At 33.4% G+C, this 22,642-nt stretch overlaps 1 protein-coding gene across 1 annotated transcript in view; it reads left to right on the forward strand.

Annotated features, from left to right (window-relative positions):
* The window catches only part of PSME4 (proteasome activator subunit 4), a 102,535-nt gene that overhangs the window by 23,432 nt on the left and 56,461 nt on the right, over positions 1–22,642 (forward strand). The window contains exons 4-19 of the mRNA XM_079110202.1: positions 3,200–3,244; positions 5,483–5,632; positions 6,195–6,258; positions 6,799–6,873; positions 8,016–8,138; positions 10,167–10,259; positions 10,952–11,217; positions 13,799–13,985; positions 15,147–15,236; positions 16,019–16,083; positions 16,355–16,505; positions 18,244–18,342; positions 18,544–18,613; positions 19,299–19,366; positions 20,208–20,423; positions 21,442–21,599. Of these exons, the coding sequence (XP_078966328.1) occupies positions 3,200–3,244; positions 5,483–5,632; positions 6,195–6,258; positions 6,799–6,873; positions 8,016–8,138; positions 10,167–10,259; positions 10,952–11,217; positions 13,799–13,985; positions 15,147–15,236; positions 16,019–16,083; positions 16,355–16,505; positions 18,244–18,342; positions 18,544–18,613; positions 19,299–19,366; positions 20,208–20,423; positions 21,442–21,599 (1,920 nt within the window). The remainder of the gene's footprint in view (positions 1–3,199; positions 3,245–5,482; positions 5,633–6,194; positions 6,259–6,798; positions 6,874–8,015; positions 8,139–10,166; positions 10,260–10,951; positions 11,218–13,798; positions 13,986–15,146; positions 15,237–16,018; positions 16,084–16,354; positions 16,506–18,243; positions 18,343–18,543; positions 18,614–19,298; positions 19,367–20,207; positions 20,424–21,441; positions 21,600–22,642) is intronic.

Raw genomic sequence — 22,642 nt, forward strand, 5'->3', positions numbered from 1 at the left:
TGAGACAGAGGGTCTCTAAGTTGCTGAGGCTGACCTGGAACTTGCAGTCCTCCTGTCTTAACTTCTCAAGTTGCTGGGATCACAGGTGTGTACCACCCCATCTGGCCGGTAGTCAGTTTTAGTTCAAATGAAGCTGCAAGTTCCTCTGGCTATGAACAGTTCAGTTTATTCTCTCCTTGATTATATCATTTCTGTACATTTCTTTGGTTTGGAAGTGAATATTGTCATGATAGTTAAATAAAACCATGGAGACAACACTCAAACCTCAAGTTAATATAAAATTTACTACATCAGTAACTGGGGTAACTGGAGGCTAAGGTGATCAACTTTCTTCACTCTTTGCAACATATTTAGCATTTATTAGTGTTGTCAAAAGAAATATCATTGGAAGGAGAAATTGAGGTCCAGAGAAGAGAATGCAGTCGTCAGTGGTTGAGACTGGAATAAGAAGTCACTTTCTGTACTAATAATATGGTGGCATTGAAGAATATCCTATTTAGATTCCCTAAATCATTAATTAATAGCTACTCAGAGGTGATAGAATCAATGTAAAAGCAAAGTGAAAATTCCAATTCTTATAGAAATAAAAAACGCAATTTATTTTAGCTAAATATGAAGCAGTAATTGTTAACATTTATTGTGTTTAATTTTGGGCCACCTAATGACTTTCTTCTACATTATTTCATTAAATTTTTGTAAAAGTTCTATGAGAGGTAGGTATTGTTGCTCATATTGATGAAAACCAAAGAATTTGTATTCATATTCAGATCGGTCTTAACTATAAGCCCAAACTGTGAACCATTATATGGTATTCTTGTCAACATAATGTTTCTAGGAGGAAGTGGGGTATGAGAAAATCCATCCAAAGCTTAGTCACTGTATAGATCCCTTTTGATTTAAAAAAAAAAAAAAAAAAAGTGTTCTGAATTGGTATCACTTTAGTATTATAAATACTAAATCACTTTAGTATTATAAATTTCCAACAAAATATGTAGTGATTATTCACTCCCTCTAAAACTTAATGAAATATAGTCTAGTAGCATCTAGCCTTAACCTTTTATTTTATTTTTAAACAGAAACATTGTTCCCTTCATCTTGAGAGATTACAAGAATCACAAAAGGTCACTATACAGATATCACAGGTTAGAGAGATTGTACCCTTTTCTGGATAAAGAGCATAAATCCAATGGTACAGGCCTTATGTATAAGAAGGGGTTGAATTCAGCCTTATTTAGGTGAACCAAATCACATTCCCACAAACCCTAGTCCTCATAATAAGTGAAGTGACAATATCAAGTGTTCATTAACTTCCTATGCTTCTTAAGAGTGAAAGAAACTAGAGAAAACTTGTAGCCATGCAGCCATTTATGACTTGCTTTCCAGAATCATTTTTGACATGAAAGTGTTGGTATAGGAAGTTACTTAGATGCAGCAGGTTTTTTGGGTAACTGTCTCAAATCAGTTGCCACAGAACCAGTAAACAAACAAAAAAAAATAAAGTTAATGGGAACACAAACATTAGGAAGTTGTAGAATTGTGTATCTTCAGCTTAATTCTCTGGAAAGATAGTTTATCATTTTATAATTATGTTTTCAAAATCTGCATTTAAATTGGCCTATTATTTAGTTTGGAACTATAGATGGCTCTTCAAACCTTGCCGGTTTATTCTACAATTTGTTCCTAAATTGTTCTTCAATCTAAACTAAAAGAAGACCCACAATTTGTGTTATTTGTTGTCCTGATAGGAAATATTTATTGAATATTGTAAGTAAATGGATAAATATAAATGTGTGTATAAATATATGACTAGACAGCCTTGTTATAAGCACTTTGGAAATTTTGAAGTTAAAATCATAGCCATGGTCTTCAGGGAGCTTTAGGTGTAGTTGAAAGAAGTTTGCCCACTTTTGTTTTTGTGTGTTTTTTTTTTTTTTTTTTTTTTTTTTTTTTTTTTTTGGACCCCTGCAGGAAAGTAGAGAGCCTTTTTCTATTGATCAGAAAAAATGCTTCATAAAGGCTTTCTGGTCATGTGGCTCTGTTTAATTTAGAAGTCAACTCATGAGTAACCTCCTGGTTTGCTCTTCATTTAATTTTTCTCTGAATAGTTTTGAGATTAAAAATTTTTACTGATCCTGAATAATGAGATTTTAGTTTTCTCTTTTGGGAATATAATGTATTGCTTATGCATGCTGAGTCTTATTCCTTGGAATTTCTTTGTAGTTTAGTTCTTAAGCTTTCAGAGAAGTTAGACCACTGGACTTGAGAACTCAAAGAAGCTTAATGAGAATGTTAGGTGGGAACTTGCCTGAACGTTACTCCTTCCCCCTATATGTATGTATTTTTCATTGGTTAATTTGAGATTTGAGAACTTTATTTTTACTCATATCTGTCATCCTGTAAGTAATCACACATTAATTTTTAAACTTCAGTTCAAAATTATCTGATGTCCCTGTTTGGCTTGTTTGCATTTTGACTTCTTTTGACTTTGTTTCTAGCTAATATTTTAAATATTCCATTCTGGTCATGTATTTAAACCAGTATACATTGGCCTTTTCATTAAAACAGAAATGTTCATTGTAAGTTCATATGCTAATTTGTGCTGATCTTGTATATTCCCTTGAGGTACTGAAATGTTGAAAAATAAGTTCTAGCTTTTCATTTTACTCATCTAACTTTGCAAGTATCTGGTCAAAGAGATGGTTGTTGTTTTTGATAATTGTTGCTGGCAATAAAGTGCCTTGGAAGATTATACAACTCTTGTTAATTGGTTTACAGAACTTTTTTCTGGCAATTGGTGATAGAAGCTTACCAGATTCAGTATGTCTGCTGTTTGTATTTTGATGTAAACGCAGCATAATAAAAAATAGTATTTGAACTTTCAAGCCACTGAGCATACTTCATGTGTTGATAAGTATGATCATTGCTGTCTACTTTGTAAAGATTGAAAATGATTTGGCCTTTTTCCAGTGTAATGTTTTCTTCATAGCAAATAACAAACAAAATGAGGGCAGAGGAAAGAGTAGATTAGGAGTTTAGGTAGTTAATCCTTGCAGTTCTATTGTATGAAAGAGAACGGTTAGTTATTATTTGTAAGCAAATTATACCTGAATATATGAACATATCTTAGAAATCTATTACTAGAATTAATGTTCTTGAAATAGCCCAATCTAATTTATCAAATGGCTTTTTCCTCCTCCAGTTCTGTAGAAAATGTTCTCAAAACACTCGTGAAAAGCTGCCGACCGTAAGTAACTTCTCAATTTCTAAAACCTCTTGTTCTTTCTGTGGGCCTTCCTTTATCTTTAGTGTATGTTTTGAAGAGAAAATTAAAGGTATAAATAAATAGTTTCCGACATTGTGACGTTAGTTACCCAGTGTAGCATATCATTCCCAGCTCTTGAACTGAATTTTTCATATTTTATTTTGAAATTTAGAAAATTTTAAGTCACCCATTATAAAGAATACTGCAGTTTATATGTTGCCATCTATATTTCAAAGATTTTTCTAGAGTATTATTTGTTATTCAGATCAAGATATTTTCTAAAATGAGCACTTTAGGTATTACACTAAAATATTAGTTATGACAAGAAGGTAGTCTAAATTTTTCCCACTATTTCTCTTTGCAAATATTTTATTCCAAATATCCTACATTTGTATGATAAATAGCCTATATTATGATTAAAATGAATACGAATAGAATTAATTTTAATTAAAATCCAATTTTAAGTATCCAATCTATATATATATTTTTCTTTTTCTTTTTTTGGGTGGTGGTGGTGCTGCTGCTGCTGGGGATGGAACCCAGGACTTCACATGCATGGAGGGCAACCAGTCTACCTCTGAGCCACACCCCCAACCCTGAACTATGTTCCTCTTATCTGGCCATTCTAAGACTCTTTTTTTTTCCTGCTATGGATACAGTGAATCCTTTGCAGTGGAAAACCCCTATGTTTATCATATGCATATGAGTTTAATTCAGATATTTATTACTGACATATTATACTACTTAGTCTTGGGTAAATGTATTTTCAGTATATAAAGTGTCTCCCTCATAAGAGGCTTAAGATCTGAGTCGTAAGTCACCAATGAATAGTGACATTTTGTTAGTTACTCTCTTGCTGTGTTTCTTCCCTGAAACTTGAGGTACATATTTGTTCTTGGATAATTTATAGAACTCCCAATTTTTCATTTTGGATTAGTAGATTAACAGTTCACTCAGAAAAAGTAGGAAGAGGAATTTTTACATATGAAATCCTTGAAGGTAGTTTAATATTTATTTTTTTATTTTAACCCATTACAAGAACCTGGCACATAATGCTTTGTGAACTCAACAGAAATATTACTAGAAATGTAATTTTGTTTCTCACATAAAAGATTGAAGTATGATTTATGTTAACACAGGTTTAGGAAAATATAAGAGAATTCATCATATTGTTGTGTAAGCCAAAATTATAAGTGGATTTACAGGATTTTCCCAACTTCCTTGGGTAGAATTCAAATTTCTGAGATACTGTTTCTAATTTTAAACCTCTTAAGATGGAATAGACAACCATACATGTGTCATCTTTAGCTATTTTCCCTAATATAATATGTGCACACTTGAGAGTTTAATTTTGTTATATCCCCTCTACTCCAGGGATGCTTCTGGTCATGTTACAGAATTGCAGAATATTAAAATCTTTAGTACCAGATTGTTAGTCCTGTCCTGTCTGGTATATAGAAGGACTTAGTAGTTCAGTGAGGGTAAAGAGCACCCAGAGATTCATCCAGAGGGGCCAAGAGTCTAGATGTGATGTCTCACACCTGTAATCCCAGTGACTCAGGAGGCTGAGGCAGGAGAATTGGAAGTTGGAGGCCATCCCTGCCAACTTAGTGAAACCCTGTCTCAAAATAAAAATAAGAAAAAGGACTAGGGATGTAGCTCAGTGTTAAAGCATCCCTTTGTTAATTCCCAGTATCAAACAAATGAACAAGAACAACAAAGGGGCCCAGATACGTCTGGGCTTGATGCCATCTTGCTCACTTACTGATTTGTATTTCTTACATAGAATGGGTTCTCATATAAGCCTTTTTCAATTGCTAGTACATAGGACAAAGAAAGTAAAAACAATCATGCTTAACTTTATGGGTGTTTGAAGGGTTTTTAATCTGAGTTTTACCAACTTAGTAGGATTTTTTGAAAGTTTTTTTGACAAGAGAATTTACTTTATCCCAAGTGTGTTGGGAGATATGTTTTATTTTAAAAAGTGAGTGTTTATTGAGGGCTAATTTGATATTTGTGGTGTGTGATATATGTTATACAATCTACAGCCCTCCTTTTTGTAGTGTTAGGGATTGAACCCAGGGCCTCATCATGCTAGGCAAGTTCTGTACATCTGAGCTAAATATCTGACCTCTTCCTTCCCTTTTTTGGTCAGTCACATATTGATGTTGTAGACTTTCTAGTCAGTCATCAGATACAAGAAACTTTCTTTTTTATTAGGTATTTTCCAGTAGATGCAACAGCAGAAATGCTAGAGGAATGGCGGCCTTTAATGTGTCCTTTTGATGTAACGATGCAAAAGGCCATCACTTACTTTGAAATATTTCTTCCTACCTCCCTTCCTCCAGAACTTCATCATAGAGGTTTTAAGTAAGTATATACATGTCTTCACAAATTCAGTAACATAGCAGGAAATGTACATATCAACAATCTAGTAAAGTAGTAAGTTTAAATTTGCAAACTCACCCATTATGTTTAATATACTTGAAGTGTGTGAAGGCTAAGACAGTTGAACAGAAGATTGTAAATAGAGAGTAAGGCTTGTGTGACAAGCTAAATAAGAACAAGGGCCTTAAGAAATTAGGAAAGAAAGGGGAAGAGAATAGTGAGAACAAACAGTGACAGGAAAACATTAATGGACAGAGTTGGGGGAGAGAAAGAAAATTGGAAACAACTCTTCAGAGTTGACAGTAATTAACAGTGAAATAGAAGTTGTAATAGACGAGATCACATTTTATAGCATAAATTAGAAAGGGAATATTCAGACAAGAAATATTCCATTATCTTATTAAGTTTGTAACTTTCAGTATTATTTTTTCTAGGTTGTATAGTTATCAGTAAGAATAATAGATTTTAAAAATACAAAGGATACCTGGCTTTGAACCACTTTCTATAATCACTTGCTATTCATAACAACATTTTTCTTCTTCAGACTTTGGTTTGATGAATTAATTGGCCTTTGGGTTTCAGTGCAAAATCTCCCACAGTGGGAGGGGGTGAGTGTCTCATTTTTCTTCTCTTACATGTTTTAATTTGGAGATAAATAAATCACTTGACAAGTAACTTCAGTTTGTTAGAATTGCCATTAGCAATATTATGATCATTTTTTTTTCCTTTTTATTTACTATTTTCTAATTGAAGTAGACATTTATTTATCAGTGTCTTAAGAGTATGAGCATGTATTATGAAATGCATGAAGTATAAAAATGTTTTCTATGGAACCTACTTCAGATAATGGAGGACACATAATGGTTTTTTGTTTTTTTTTTTAAAGCATATTTATTGGGTTAAAATTTTCTTTTCTGTTTTGTATTGTGAATGATGTTTTGTCATTTTCTTTTTAAAAGCATTTTAGCTGCAGTTATTTTTAAATGAATGACATAAATCAGAACTTATTTGGAGATTTTAAAAAATCTGCCAAATTAAATTTATGCTAATGACTGCTGAAAGAGCAAATGAATAAGGGGCAAGACTATGATATTTAAAAACAACAAGAAATACTCTCCTTAACTTTGTCTTGTTTTGTTTATTTTCAGCAACTAGTAAATCTCTTTGCTCGATTGGCTACAGATAATATAGGGTACATAGATTGGGATCCATATGTACCAAAGGTAATTAAGAATATTTGAACATATATACAACAGCACTAACAATCAACTCTGTGTTGTAAAGGAGAAGTGTTTTTTTTATACTAATGCCAAGTGCCACATAAACTTTTTTTTTTTTTAAGTAAAAATAGAGATGAGGTGATTCTTTGCAATAAGTAATTAAAACACATCACGGTATCAAGGGTACATAATTTTCGTCTTACCCATGTATGACATGAACTATAAATTTCAGAAGTTCTAAGTATATGAAGGGTGTCATGGATTCATACCTTTGAACAATTTTGCACATTATATTTGATTACTATTATCAAGTGTTACACACTTTTTAAAATCACAATACGTATTTTCTTATAGTAAACTAAGAATGTTTCTAGGTGCAGGTGTTTCTTAATATTGCATCTTTGGTATTTTGTCTGTAGAATCACTTCAGGAACTTTAGTAGGACTGGAGGTAGGACATCCAGGTATTTCTGATGTATACACTGACATTAGACCAGGACTGGAAGCAAGAGAAAGGCTCTGGTTGACTTAGCTTGGTCTGTCTTTCGCTTGCTATTGTGTATTAAAAACTAATTGAGATGGGTGCCTTTGGGCATCCATCAATTAAGGTAGATTTAAAATATAAATTTAATCACATTAAAGAGGAATTATTGTGTTTTGATTAAAATACAAGTGCTTAAGGGAAAAATCAAGCTAGGATCAAGGATCAAGATTTTGAAATGGCAAAGTAATTGGCTAGAAGATACTTGAATTTTAGTTGGTGATGTGCATTCTGGGCATGGAACGGGAGCATAGGAATGATTATTTATGTTTAGAGAAGCAGATGGGTAAAAATTTTCATCGTTTAATCACATTTTGTTTTGCCTTTTTATGTGGAACTATAAATCTCATGGGACATGGACACAGCTGATTCATATTCTTGTGCCTGTGACCTTAGAGTGTCATACAATGTATCTGTTTATATTTATGTGTTTTTTTCAGAATGGAACAAATCACTAAACATTTATAATGTTGCTTAAAGACTTCATGATAAAATGAGAGTATAGCCAGTGTCACTAGTGTATAACACTAAGCTATTTAAGGAATTAATTTGATGCCTATAAATATTCTTAATTCTTTAAAAAAATTTCTTTCTTCTTTTTAAAGATATTTACAAGGATTCTGAGAAGCTTGAACCTCCCAGTGGGAAGCAGTCAAGTGTTAGTTCCAAGATTTTTAACAAATGCTTATGATATAGGCCATGCTGTGATATGGATTACTGCCATGATGGTTTGTAATAAATAAATTTGTCATCTCTGTTTTGCCTTAACCATACAAAAAATTCAATTCTATGTTTATGGTTTGGTTGGTCACTTGAATCTTAGATATTTTGTTTCTTGCTTCTTTGTTTTCATGTTCTAAGAATTGAACCCAGGGCCTGGGGCTTGCTAAGATTCTTGAATATTTTCTGATTTGGTATATTTATGTTTATCAGATCTAGAACGTAGACATAATCTACCATTTGTAAATCTTCTTAACAAAAGCATCTTAAAAAAATTTAGAGTTCTGAGGGATTCAAAATGTCTTAACATTTTTACAGATTCAGAACCAGACTCAGATGAAAAGACTCTCCCACGATAGGATCAGAACTCAGAACTAATCAGAAACCCCCTTATTCGTTCATTGTTAATATTCACGTAAATTATTATATTGAACACAGAGTTCTTAAAATTATCTTAGTGAAGGGAGAAGTATAAAGGATCAATTTATTGTCATCCTTGAAGGAAATAAAAACTATGTCAGATGTTTAGATTTTGGTGTTATCTCTCAAGAATGCAGTTTTAGAACAACTATAATTTTCTGATTTAACATTGATATATTGCTTCTAGAGCTCTCTTTGAATTAATATTCTGTTCCATGTCATTTCTGCAGAAAAGGCCAAGTGATTGTTACAAGCTTATAGCAAGAAATTAAAACTCCCAATCGTTTTACTCTTTTATTGTTAGGAAATCCCATTTTCCTATCATTCAATAACGGGGGGGTGGGGGGCGGAAAAAACCAGCAACATGTTTGTTTACTATCTTATACAGGCAGTAAGGTGAAACTCACTTTTTGGGAGCCACAGACCTAGATGGTGATTAGCATTAGCCTTGAGTTCATTTTACTCTGCCTTCTCACACAGTTCATTGGTAGCTTCACTTTGTGTTAAGTGTAAAGTGGGGGGAAAAAAAAAAGAAAAGAAAAGAAACTGGTCATGGTGACTCATGCCTATGATTTCAGCTGCTAGGGAGGCTGAGGAAGGAGAAATGTTTGAGACCAGCTTGGACAACAGTAGCAAGACACTGCCTCAAAATGAATTTCAAAGGGGTCTGGGAATGGGTTGGTTATAGAGTGCTGGTCTAGGAGCAGAGCCCCTGGGTTCAGTTCCCAGTACTGCAAAAACAACCACAACAATAAAATCTGTAATTGTAATTGTCAGAAGTTTGGAGATTTTGTGAGTTTTGCTATGGAATTATTATGGTATCTGGCCTAGTCTAGTATTCTAGATTGAGAAACATGAACATGAATTTCATGTTAGCGGAAAGTCATGTTCCTAATGTAATTTGACAGCTTACTTTCGTGCTGTGTCTTGAAAGATCATCACGGGACAAAAAGATTTTAAGGTCAAATTGTAGTGCTTTATCAACTTCATAGATGAAAGCTAGATTTTTTTCCCTCATTTTTCTTCCAAGTTATGTTGTGTGGTTGATTTTTTTTGTGTTTGTTTTGGTAATAGATTGAGAAATAAAAATAATTTTCTTTTGAGTAAAAATGAGGCTAAATATAACAAATTTCGACATTTTAAACCTTTAGAAGAAATCATGAAATATTCACTGCATTTATTGAAAGCATCCCTCCCCATTACAAAGGATGAGAAATTTACTTAATGATTTATTTAAGAAATGCCTTATGTACTTCATACTAACCATTTTAGTTATTTTTGAATAATATTTATTTTTGATAAATTGTAGTATGCATGTTATTTTATTTCGGAAATTTAAAATGTACTGTTAAGTTGAAAAATACACTCCCCGCCCCCAGGTGTATAATTTAGTTTAAGTAAATTGCTTTTATTTTTAGTAGAATGTTTTAAATTACTTTGCATGAAATTCATTGGGGAATTGTTTTGACTCTTATTTAGAGATAGAATTAATTATTGTCATCAGGATGAAGGTAAACCACATTAGAGATTTATGTATAGGCCTGGGCCTGTTGACCCTCTCTCCTTTTTTGCAGTATATAATGTCGATACTGACATTTTACTTCTTATTTGAACAGGGTGGACCAAGTAAGCTAGTGCAAAAACACTTAGCTGGTTTGTTTAACAGCATCACATCTTTTTACCATCCTTCAAATAATGGGCGCTGGCTGGTGAGTATGTTCATTTTGTTTTGTAGTGTTCAAAACATTTTAAATGTGGTTATACTTAACTATTGCCTATTGACTTAGTATGTTCACAGGACGTACAGAAGTAAATTAAGGCATACTGCTGTGGTTACTGATGATAAACTGCAATATTTTGCAGAAGACAATAACAAAAATGCCATGGGATCATTTTTTTCTATTTTATCATGTCAGCTGTTTTATTGTTTTTTTTCTTTTTTAATTACTTTCTTAAAATGGCTTTTCATGTAACAGAAAATTTAGTGGTGCTAGAAAGTCTTCAAACTAGAATTTGAAACTCATTTTTATTTTATTTATTTGGTACTGGAGAATTGAGTGAGGGACTCTTTACTACTGAGCTTATCCCCAGTCCTTTTTATTTTTTAATTTTAAGACAGGGTCTCTCTAAAGTTGCTGAGGGTCTTGCTAAATGATGAGACGAGACTAGCCTTAAACTTGGTATCCACTGAGTCACTGGAATAATAGGCGTGTACCACCATGCATGGCAGAACTCATTATTATTAGTAATTAATAGTGTATAATTCTATATAGTTATTCAGTAATCTTTATATTTAGAGCTGTTATTTAAAAAATCCTTTCTTGAGTGGATAGAAAGGAATCATAAATATCTACAACAGAAAGTTGGAACTACCTATTACTTTTTGTATCTTTGTCCCCAGAACAAGTTAATGAAACTACTTCAGCGGCTGCCAAACAGTGTTGTTAGAAGATTGCATCGTGAAAGATATAAGAAGCCCTCTTGGTTAACTCCTGTGCCTGATAGCCATAAGCTTACTGATCAAGATGTTACAGACTTTGTACAATGCATTATTCAGCCTGTTCTTTTGGCTATGTTTAGCAAAACTGGTAGTCTAGAAGCAGCCCAGGCTCTGCAGAATCTTGCACTGATGAGACCTGAGTTAGTAATACCCCCTGTGCTTGAAAGGTAAGTCCACCTGTTTAGTGGAAGCTTCAACTATAGCTCGGTTAGTCTTTTTATCTGTTACTTTTCCTCTCCGTGGCATCTGTTTTGCATTTTCAGTGCTTTTATCTGTTCTTTGAGGAGAAGCAAGAGGTTTTAACATGATTGGTAACTTGATAAAGGTTTATTAGGGAGAAAAAATGAAAGGGAAATGGGTAGCATAAGTATATTGGATTATCTGCACATTTAAGTTTCCCAGGTTTTTTCTCATAAATTAAGATGTTTTTCCCCCCTTCAAAATGTGTCACTAAGTATTGAGATGTGAGAATGTGGCAGTGAATTGGTGATAACAGAGGAAAATTTTCTTATCTTAATTATTTTCATCTATTGTATAATCTTAGCTATATTATGTTTACAGTATACATTTTATTGCATTCATTTTATTTTGTATGTTGAAACAGTATCTAAAGTAGCTCTCTAATTAGGCAATCTAGGCATAATATGGGTCCTACAAAAGAGACTTAGTGTTTTGAGTTTTCCAGAACTGATTACTTCAGCTTTCTGTTAAGCCTCTTCTTTCTCTACTACCTGAACTTGAGCCTTATCATTTTTCTCTAAATGTCTTTGTGAAAGGTAAAGGGAAACATTTCAGTTTTTGGATCCCAAAACAATCTAGCAGTTGAATTGTGTAAGAATTTGTGTAGGGTCCTTAGTGGAAGAATCCAGACCACTGTTGAGTCAGGATGTGTAATATGGTCACATTTACTTGTGGAGGAACACAGTGTTAAAAGATCTTGACCAATTACCCTCTATATATGTATGATTATACTGCCAGTGTGATTCTGCCCCCTGTACAGCCAGAGAAATGAGAAGTTGTGCTCTTTTTGTGTACAGTGTGTCAAAATGCATTCTGCTATCACGTGTAACTAATTAGAACAAATTAAAAAAAAGATCTTGATCAAAATGTGATTTCATTACCTATACATTTCAGTTGCTTTATGAAGTGGTCTCACCCTATTTTCATTGCCATGAATATCCAAGTTAGGTTGTACCTCCCTTTCTCAGTCTCATTTCTTTGGAAGTGCTGCGGGAGTAAATGAGAGCCCCATACATGCTAGGCAAACACTATACCACTCACTCGCATTCCTCAGTGCTAGTCACTCCTGTTTTTGTGTTCATGTCTTGGAACAGTGAAACTCTTCAACTCATGGAGCATAATTAATAAATGAAGTAGGGAAGGTAGGCTTCCTCAGTTCCCAGTGTCCTTTGCTACTTGACCTCTACTAGGTAATAGCAGCTAATCATTGTGGTAGGTTCCTTAATGCTCCTTGGGGAGGAGGGACTTCAGCTGTTTGCATAAGTAAAATTTTGAAAGAGAATTTCAGTGTTTCTTTATTTTTCCTTTGTCTTATTATTTATTTTTTGAAAATATTTTTAGTTGTAGATGAACACAATGCCTTTATTTATTTTTATGTGGTGCTGAGGATTGAATTCAATGTCTCACCAATGGGAGGCAAGCACTCCACCATTGAGTACAACCCCAGTCCTGACTTTATTTTTGAACTGAATAATTATGAATAGTTAGATAAATGTTTTGTAGAAGGAACAGAGTTTATTTGAAAATAATACATATATCTGTCACATTTTTTTTTTAAGTTTTCAGTGTTTGAATAAATTTAATTTATTGAGTAATATTGTGTGCTTGGCCAAGACATCATTTTTTTGAGACTTTGAATTGTTATTTTGTGCTGTGTTGATGTGACATGGCCTATTTTTAGATTTTTTTTATTTTATAAATGCAAAACTTTTAAAAATTAAAACTGTAAGCCACTCATGGTAGTGCACAATTTAGAGTTTTGCATCTCCAAACATTATTCAGTGTAATATGCTTCCTTCATTTTTTAAAATAGGGCATAGGTTTGGTAATTTTTTAATCCCAGTTATAAATCCTTCCTTTCCCCACTTATATAATTTATAATGAAATTCCCCTTGTTTACCTTTCCTATATAAGTGGAATTTAAAATAACTGTATTTTGGATTCCCCTGCCCCCATAAAATAGATTGAATGTTCTTTGTGTTTAAATACTTAGTGATCAAAGATTCCTTTTGTCTTATTCCCCACAAGTGACTCACTCTAGTGTCAGGAATATTCTCATGTTTTGTATAACTGATTTGTGATTTTAAACTTTAAGCCTTTTTAGAAAAGTATGGATCAGGTGATATTTCAGTAAGATTATATTTCCTATAAAAGCGATGAGTGGGGTATTTGTAACTTACTCCTCAGTTCTAATTTATTATTTTTAATTGAATCATTAAGTTAGTATGATGTGGATTAAGAAGGTTGAAATAACTCAAAAGTCCATCAGTTTATGCTCTTGTTCATGTGGAATTTGCATGGATAGAGGTGATGATAATAGGTGATTAGAAAAAGATACAGTAGTCTGTATCCTTTTTATTTTGTATACTTTTCCTTTATATGTGTAATTCTATTAACATTGATAGCAGATTTTCACTCCAGATATTCCGCTGATTTATTTTTTATGTCACAATGCAGTTTATGAATTTAGTATACTTAATGTTGTAAAATTCTGTTTTCAAATTGTAGAACATATCCTGCATTAGAGACATTAACAGAACCTCACCAGCTCACAGCTACTTTAAGTTGTGTAATTGGAGTAGCCCGAAGTTTGGTATCAGGGGGCAAATGGTTTCCTGAAGGTCCAACACATATGCTACCTCTGTTAATGAGAGCATTGCCTGGGGTGGATCCAAATGACTTTAGTAAATGCATGGTGAGCATATTGATGATTTTTTGTTCTGTATTTGTATTTTGTAAATGAACATCTTTTTTTTTATGTTGGGGGGTGGTACCAGGGATTGAACTCAGGGGCACTCAACCACTAAGCCACATGCCCAACCCTATTTTGTATTTAATTTAGAGACAGGGTCTCACTGAGTTGCTTAGCACCTCATGATTGCTGAGGCTGGTTTTGAACTTGAGATCCTTCTGCCTTAGCCTCCTGAGCTGCTGGGATTACAGTGTGCACCACCTCACCCTACTAAATGAATCTCTTTTAAACTTAAAATTTAAAGTTATTCATAACACCATTCATTGTAAAATTTGCTAATGATAGCAGCATTATATATGTAGTTGCCTAAGTTTAAATTCATGAGCAATTGTTATATCTAATGCCTTCCTTTGTAAGTAATTTGCCATAACCTGTATATATTTAATGATAATAAAGAGTTTTTTTGGTTTGAGGTTTGTTTTGTTTTTTAATTTGGGGTTTTTTGTTTGTTTGTTTTTGTGGTGGTGGGGATTGAATCCATCCCCAGCCCTGATCATATGGTGTTTTAAAGCTCATTAGGCATTTGCTATTTTTTTGTTAAACAAGTTTTTTTTTTTTTTTTTTTGGTGGTGCTAGGGATTTGAACTCAGGGCCTCATGCTTGCAAGGCAAGCACTCTACCAACTGAGCGATATCCCCAGCCCTTAAACAAGTATTTTTAAAACTATACCATGTGATGAAAAATGCCACATTCTGCTTATATACAGCTCTTCTAGTTTCACTTTTTCATTTCCCCTTTTTCCACTTCTGTATTAACATAGGTTCTGCATTAACATAGGTTCTGCATTAACATTTTATTTTTACCCTTATACTTTGAGGTGGAAGACCAATCAACTTCTCAATGACAAAAGATTGGAGAACTTTGTGCGTAAACCTAATAAATAACTGTGTGGAAAATAAATTCAATATAATTTCATAACTGAAGTAACAGCCATTTAATTTTTCAGAACTTAAAAATGAAATTTTATGGGAAAAATGTTCAGAAAGATTGTTGTCGGATTTTCCTCAAGATAATTTTTTTGGCAGGGCTCTTTAGCTTATGGTAAACTTGAATTGAACTGGAATTATATGATTAATGTTGAAAATCCTTTGTATCTTTCCACAGATCACATTCCAGTTTATAGCAACATTTTCTACTCTGGTGCCTTTAGTGGATTGTTCGTCTGTACTACAAGAAAGGGATGACCTAACAGAAGTAAGGATGGCTTCTGTTTAAAAATGATTGTGCTGGGGTGTTAGCCCATGTCGTAGAGTGCCTGCCTTACATGCTGGATGCCCGGGTTCGAGTCCCCAGCATTGTCTGATTATGGAAATAATAAACAAAAATGATTGAGTTCTAATCTTTAAAGTATGTGCATTCATAATGTATATTTAATAGTTTTAAAACAACCTTGGATAACTCTACAGAGTCTTATTACTAGAACGGTATAAATAGAATGCCAAACCATCAGTGGGTAAGATAGTCTGCATAGTATGTACCATAGGAAGTGGGTCAAAATTTTTTCTATCAACTTAGGTTAGTAATAAACTTTCCCAGTACATTGGCAGCTAATGGAAAGAAATTTTTTTAGGGGAAGAGGGTTACGTTGCTTCTTTCACAACTATATTCTTTATTGTAATCATGTTGATACTTGACTTGCATCATTTGGATAGCAAGTAGTGAGACACTATCCTTTATATATATATATATATATATATATATATATATATCAGCAGTTTGAAAACTAATTGGTAATAAAGTTGACTGCTTGAGTTGTTTTTGATCCTTGTAAAATGTGTTCATTACCTTTTGTTTGGTTCCTAGAAAGTAGTGAATTGAGTTGTTCTAAATTGATGTGATTATGATGTTGTTTCTCACAGTATACAACACAATAATTTAGTGTTAAATCTATTTTTATGCCAAAGTTGAGTTTTGTTAGTTAAGAGAAAAAAGATCAAAGGCTATTTGTAATCTTTCTCCACACTTGGGTGTTACAGGTGGAACGAGAACTTTGTTCAGCCACAGCTGAATTTGAAGATTTCGTCTTACAATTTATGGACAGGTGAGCTGATAGCCCAGACTTGTCTTTCCTTTGATATTCAAGAAAATGACTGTCCTGCCCTAGACAGAGAAATTTCTCTCTGCATTGTAACCCTTCTTTACGATTTCACTGCTACCTAAGTCTGGTATTTGTGAAGTTAAAACAGAACAATTGATCTGTGAGCCATGTACAAATTCCTTGAAAAGTCATGACAGTAGAGGCTTATCTAATTATCATCAAATGTTAAACCAGGTTTTAGTTGCTAAAATTACATTTTGTTTGGATTATTTAGATGCTTTGGACTTATAGAAAGTAGTACATTGGAGCAAACAAGAGAAGAGACTGAAACTGAGAAAATGACTCACTTGGAGAGTTTGGTTGAATTAGGTCTGTCTTCTACGTTTAGCACAATTCTCACACAGTGTTCCAAAGAAATATTTATGGTAAGATTTTGTGTGTGTGTGTGTGTGTGTGTGTGTGTGTTTTAAAATTGAGTATCAGTTAATTTAAGTGTATGTACCATACAAGATTTCCCTTTTTATACTAAGGTTTAAAAAACCTGTACAGTTGGTTCTCATTACTTACAAATTTTATATTTGCAAATCTTACCACTTGCTTAACTTTATTTATTACCCTCATATCAATGCTTTTGTGAAGATTTGTGTAGAATGGCAAAAAATTTGAATTAACTAATACTCAGGGTCCTGGCATAAGTTTGAACTAGGCTACACTTTGCCTTCTTGTTTTAACTCTCCTAATGTAAACAAGTATCCTTTAATCTTTTAGTGTCTCATTGGTGTGCATTTTCATTAGTGATTTTGCTATTTTAGCATGTTAAGAATGGCCAGGCATGGTGGCATACCCCTGTAATCTCAGCAGTTTAGTGAGACCCCATCTCAAAATAAAAAGTCAAAAGGGCCAGAGCTTTAGCTCAGTGGTAAAATGTCCCTGGGTTCAGTCCTGGGTATGAGGAGGGGATAGGGGATGTTAAAAATGGCTCCCAAGAGTGTAATGCTTCAGTGAGGTCTAGTGTTCCTAAGTCTAAGAATTGTGCTGTGCCTAATGGGGCAAAAAATGTGTTAGGGATGTTTCGATAGCCATGAGTTATATAGCTGTTGACCGTGAGTTCAATGTTAATGAATCAAAAATAAGTATTAAATAAATGTCTCTAAACAGATACACACCTAAAACAGGTTTATGTACTTACCACTTGATAAAAATGTTGTGACCAGAGGTTCACAACCTAATGCTGTGTTTTCCTTAGAAGCAGTAGTCAAGTATTTGCTAATTAAGCATTCCCAGCAACTTTATAGAACATAACTACCATGAATAATGAGAAATGACTATATTGTAAAAATTTACAATTAAATTACTCAGAGAAGTTTTGGGAATTAATGTATGCCATCACATGGTAGAAATTATATCCTTTGAATAAGTTTTGATGAATTAGAAATAGTTGTCCTCCTAATGCATTTGCTATTTGATATTTGGTACCTGTATGTACAGTGTGGTCTTTAAGAATGCTCTTTATTTGATAATTTATTTTTCCCTTTGTCTGAGATTATCACTGTTTAACATGTTCACCCTGGCTCAGAGCCAAACTGCCCTACAGCAGTTTGATAGATACTAAGATTGTTAGTATAAAGAAATGAACATAAATCATCTCTTGTTTAACAGAAAAAATGTTGTTTATAGTTTTCAGCATTGTTAATCCAGGTTTAGAACTCATTTCTTAAATCAGCAAGCAAGTACAAATTCTGTGACATGATTATAAAATTAAATAGACCGCTTCAAGTCTTTTTAGAGCAGTGATAGATTTTTATACTTAGTAGTTGTGAGAATGATAAATTTTAAGTGTTAACATATTCCAGAAATTTCTACATTTTGGTCTTGCCATCATAATTAAATAGCATTTTCTTCCATCACCTATTGTTTCATGCATATGGTTTTTGTAGCAAGTAAAATCTTGTTCCTTAAATGTTTTGTTCAAGTTAGGATTGTCTGCAAAGATTGTTCTTGGACTTGAATGTAACATTACTAAGTAAATTGTATAATATCAGATGGTTACTTGCTTGTTATTTTTAGTGTAGTATGTTTATCATTTTCTTTTTTATTCCATAAGATGCTTAATTTTCTTAAAAATGATGATTAAGCATTTTTATTTTTTATATATGTTAACAGGTGGCCCTCCAGAAGGTTTTTAATTTTTCTATTTCACATATATTTGAAACAAGAGTAGCAGGCCGCATGGTGGCGGACATGTGCCGTGCTGCTGTAAAGGTGAGTTTAGTTTTTTGAATTGATGAATTAATGTCTCAACAACCAACATGTTTGTGGGGTTAATTATTTTGGAAGTACTTGTACTGTTTACAGTAGCTGCTTACAGCCCTTCTTAGCCACTAAAAACAATGCTGGTGTATATTTTGTGACTATTAAATATTTGCCTTTCAAAAAAACTTATTTTTGTAAATTTGTTTTCAGTGCTGCCCAGAAGAAGCTTTGAAGCTATTTGTTCCTCACTGCTGTAGTGTTATAACTCAGCTTACAATGAGTAAGTCATAAAGTTATTATTCTGTCTTTACAAGTTCAGATAAATATTTTTCTTCAGTTCTTCAATAGAACTCTATTAATGAAAATACATTCCTTGAACTCTGCAGTCTTTTATTTTTTATATTTTTGGGAAGGAATTTCCTCACCCAAAATGACTCATCCTTATTGGCAGGTAGCTTCGAAGTTCTTCTCTATTTAATATTTTCATATAATACCTATTGGGAATTATTTTTTAAAATATCACTTATCCTTTGAGATAGAGGCAGAATTCTTGATACATTTATTTTGGTATATTTATGTTCTTGAAAATTTATTTTCTACCTCCTTTAATAGTGAATGCATCTTCATGATGAAATAAAAATCTCCCTGAAAGAGATTTTTCTTAAATATTAGAAATACTAAGCAGGAATATTTTTTATTTATTTATCTGTCTATTTCTTTCTTTATTTGGCATTGCGGATTGAACCCAAGGAGACTTTATCACTAAGTACTTCCCTCTTTTGAAAAACCTTTCTAAGATTTGAAATAGAGTCTGAGTTGCTGTGACAGTCCTCAAACTTAAGATCTTCCTGCCTCGGCTTTTCAAGATTTTAAGTATAAGTTGCCCCACTGGCTAATAGAAATATTTTAAGATTATTTAGTTGTATGCATATTTTTTTTCTCTGATAGTTTTTTGCCATTTTTAGATGATGATGTATTGAATGAAGAAGAGCTAGACAAGGAATTACTATGGAATCTTCAACTTTTATCAGAGGTATTGTAAGTTTTTGGAGGAAAATATTAATATGGTTTTAAACTCTTTCTGACAAGTTGATTTTAAAATATGGAAAGCCAAAAGTTTTAGAAGTTTTTTGATATAGCTTGAAGAAGTCCAAATATCTCATCCTCTCCCAGTACCAAAGGCTTATTGCTACAGCTGTAGTAGTAATAAAAAACCTACTCAATTGAGGTTTTTACTAATTAATTCTAATATGAATAATTCATTAATTAGAAAGTTTTTAGATTCAGGATTCATTCTGATTTAAAATTTGGCCATCAAACTTCAGTTTCCCTTATGACATAGTTAAGCAGTTCAAATTTTGTCTCTTTTAAAAGATACCTACTTTTTCCTTTCTCCTTTCCCCTTTTCCCTTTTTCCTTTTCCTTTCTGTTTTCTTCCCTTCTCCCTTTCTTCCTTTCCCTTCCCTTCCCTTCCCTCTCCTCCCCTCCCCTTCACTCGCCTCCAGTTCCCTTCTGTCCCTTTCCTTTCCAACCCTTTCTTTCTTTCCCTTCCTCCCTTCTTTGTAATACTGGTGATAAAAACCAGGGCTTTATATATGCCAGGCAAGTACTCTACCTGAGACTGAGGTAGACCCTTTTGAAAGAGATATTATTTTGGTGTATGAAAGCCTAAGCTCAGAAAATGTGTTTTGATGTCCAAATAGAGTTAAATTATTAGAGTACAGTTAAAATGAAAATTCTAAAATGAATTAAAGTCATTTTAAGAAACACTATTTTAAGGCTACTTTAGTGGCCAAGCACTGAACTTTGCATTAATTATTGGTTGTTGATCTTTTAACCAAAATATCTTCAACTCTTTTTCCCCCTATTTTTAGATTACTCGAGTAGATGGGAAGAAGTTGCTTCTTTATAGGGAGCAGCTTGTAAAGATTCTCCAAAGAACCCTACATTTAACCTGTAAGCAGGGTTACACTCTGTCTTGTAACCTTTTGCATCATCTTCTTCGTTCTACTACACTTATCTACCCTACAGAATACTGCAGTGTGCCAGGTGGCTTTGACAAACCTCCTTCTGAATACTTTCCTATCAAGGCAAGCATTTTCAATAATTTAGGATTCAAGAATAAATTGCCTTCTTTTCTTGAGCAATTTGAAATGTGTTCCTTTTCTTGTATATAGAGATATCAGTTCTTTATTTTAAAATAAATTATTAAAACTATTATTATAGTATATTTAACTTGTGGTGTCTCTTTTCAAATGGAGCCAAATTTAGTTTTTTTTTCTGTTTATATATAGAACAACTTGATTTGCCATATCTTAATTTCTGTAATCCTGTGTCATTTTGTTGTTCCATGAACTAACCTCACATAAACTTGCTGTCACTTTTGACTATGATGTTAAGTGGCTCTTTGGAGAGAATTTTCCTCTTTAAATGGTCTTGGGTATGGAACCGAGGGCCTCCTGTATGTGAGGCAAGTGCTCTTCTACTGAGCTTACACCCTTTTAAATATTTAATTTAACTTATGTATTTATTTATTTTGTGGTACTGGGGGTTGAACTTGGGCCTTGAGCATGGTAGCCAAGCACTCTACCACTGAACATATTCCATGCTTTCCCATCTCTTTTATTTTGCAGGATGGGGATGAATAGTAAAGATTGAATTCAAGGGCACTCTACCACTGAGCTAGCCCTTTTATTTTTTTAGACAGGACTTGTCTTAGACTCAGTAGTCCTCCTACCTCAGTCTCCCAAGTAGTTAGGATGATAGGTGTGTGACATCATGCCCAGCTCCTATCTCCCCGCTCCTTTTAAGCTTTTTTGGGGATAGGGTCTCACTAAGTTGCCAAAGCTGACCTTATATTTGTGATTTTCCCCCCTCAGCCTCCTGAATCACTGTGGTTACAGGTGTGTGCCACCACACCAGTTCTGTGATCCCTTTTTACACAAGTGGTAATGAAGTGTTGATATGATGTTTTTATACTACTCTTTTTGTGTATTTCTTGGTTAGGTTTGGATTATTTCTCCATTTCTTTGAAGCCCTTTAAATTGTATATAGACATGTTTATTTTCAACTTTTCAAGTTAATTAACAAATGTTCTTTTTTTTCTAGGATTGGGGTAAACCTGGGGACTTATGGAATCTAGGAATCCAGTGGCATGTTCCTTCTTCAGAGGAAGTTTCTTTTGCCTTCTATCTGTTGGACTCCTTTCTTCAGCCTGAGCTTGACAAACTACAGCATTGTGGGGATGGAGAACTCGAAATGTCTAGGTTGGCTTTCTTTTATAATCAATTAGTATCATTTAATTGCAGTCTAAGAGAATCTTAGTGGGCTGGGGATATAGCTCAGTTGGTAGAGTGCTTGCTTCGCATGCACAAGGCCCTGGGTTCAATCCCCAGCACCAAAAAAAAAAAAAAAGAATCTTAGTGTAGGCTGATTTGTGGCTCAGTGGTAGAGCCCTTGCCTCACATACGTGAGGCACTGAGTTTGTGCCTCAGCACCACATAAAATGAATACACAAAATCAAGGTATTGTATTCATCTTCTACTAAAAAAATTAATAATAAAAATAATCTTAGTGCTTATTTCTTTTTTTTTAATTTTTTTACAGACTGCATTTTGATTTATTGTACATAAATAGGATACATTTTTTCGTTTCTGTGGTTGTGCACAATGTACATTCATACCATTCGTGTAATCATACATGTGCATAGGGTAATGATATCTGTTACTCCACCATCTTTTATACTCACACCCCCTCCTTCTCATTTCCCTCTATGTAATCTAAATTTCTTCCATTCTTCTCCTACCATCCTGCCCCATTATATATCATCGTCCACTTATCAGGGAAAACATTTGGCCTTTGGTTTTTGGGGCTCGGCTTATTTCACTTAGCATGATATTTCCCAGTTCCATCCATTTATCTGCAAATGCCATATTATTATTTTTACCACAGTTTCTTTATCCATTCATCTGTTGATATGTGATGTATTTATATTCACTGTTTTGAAAAGCTGCCCTAAATGTACTTTAAAAACCATTTGTTATAGTGTGGTCTAACAAAATTGAGCAACATTTTAAATAGAAAAACTAAGTTTGTTTTGTAGTTTATAGTAGAAACTTTTTTGCTTAGCAGTTTGCCATCTTTCTTTTGAAAGTGTGTAGGTATACACCTTTGAAAGAAAATCCCTTTTTCCTTTCCCAAGTTTAGATTTTATTGGTTATTTCTTTTTAGTAGTTCACACTGTTAACATTAATGTTGTTTTGAGAAATATTTCTATGAAGTTTTTTTTTTATTGTCTAGGTATTTAACA

Source organism: Sciurus vulgaris, assembly GCF_902686455.1.
Source record: "Sciurus vulgaris genome assembly, chromosome: 14".
NCBI classification, from domain to species: Eukaryota; Metazoa; Chordata; class Mammalia; order Rodentia; family Sciuridae; genus Sciurus; species Sciurus vulgaris.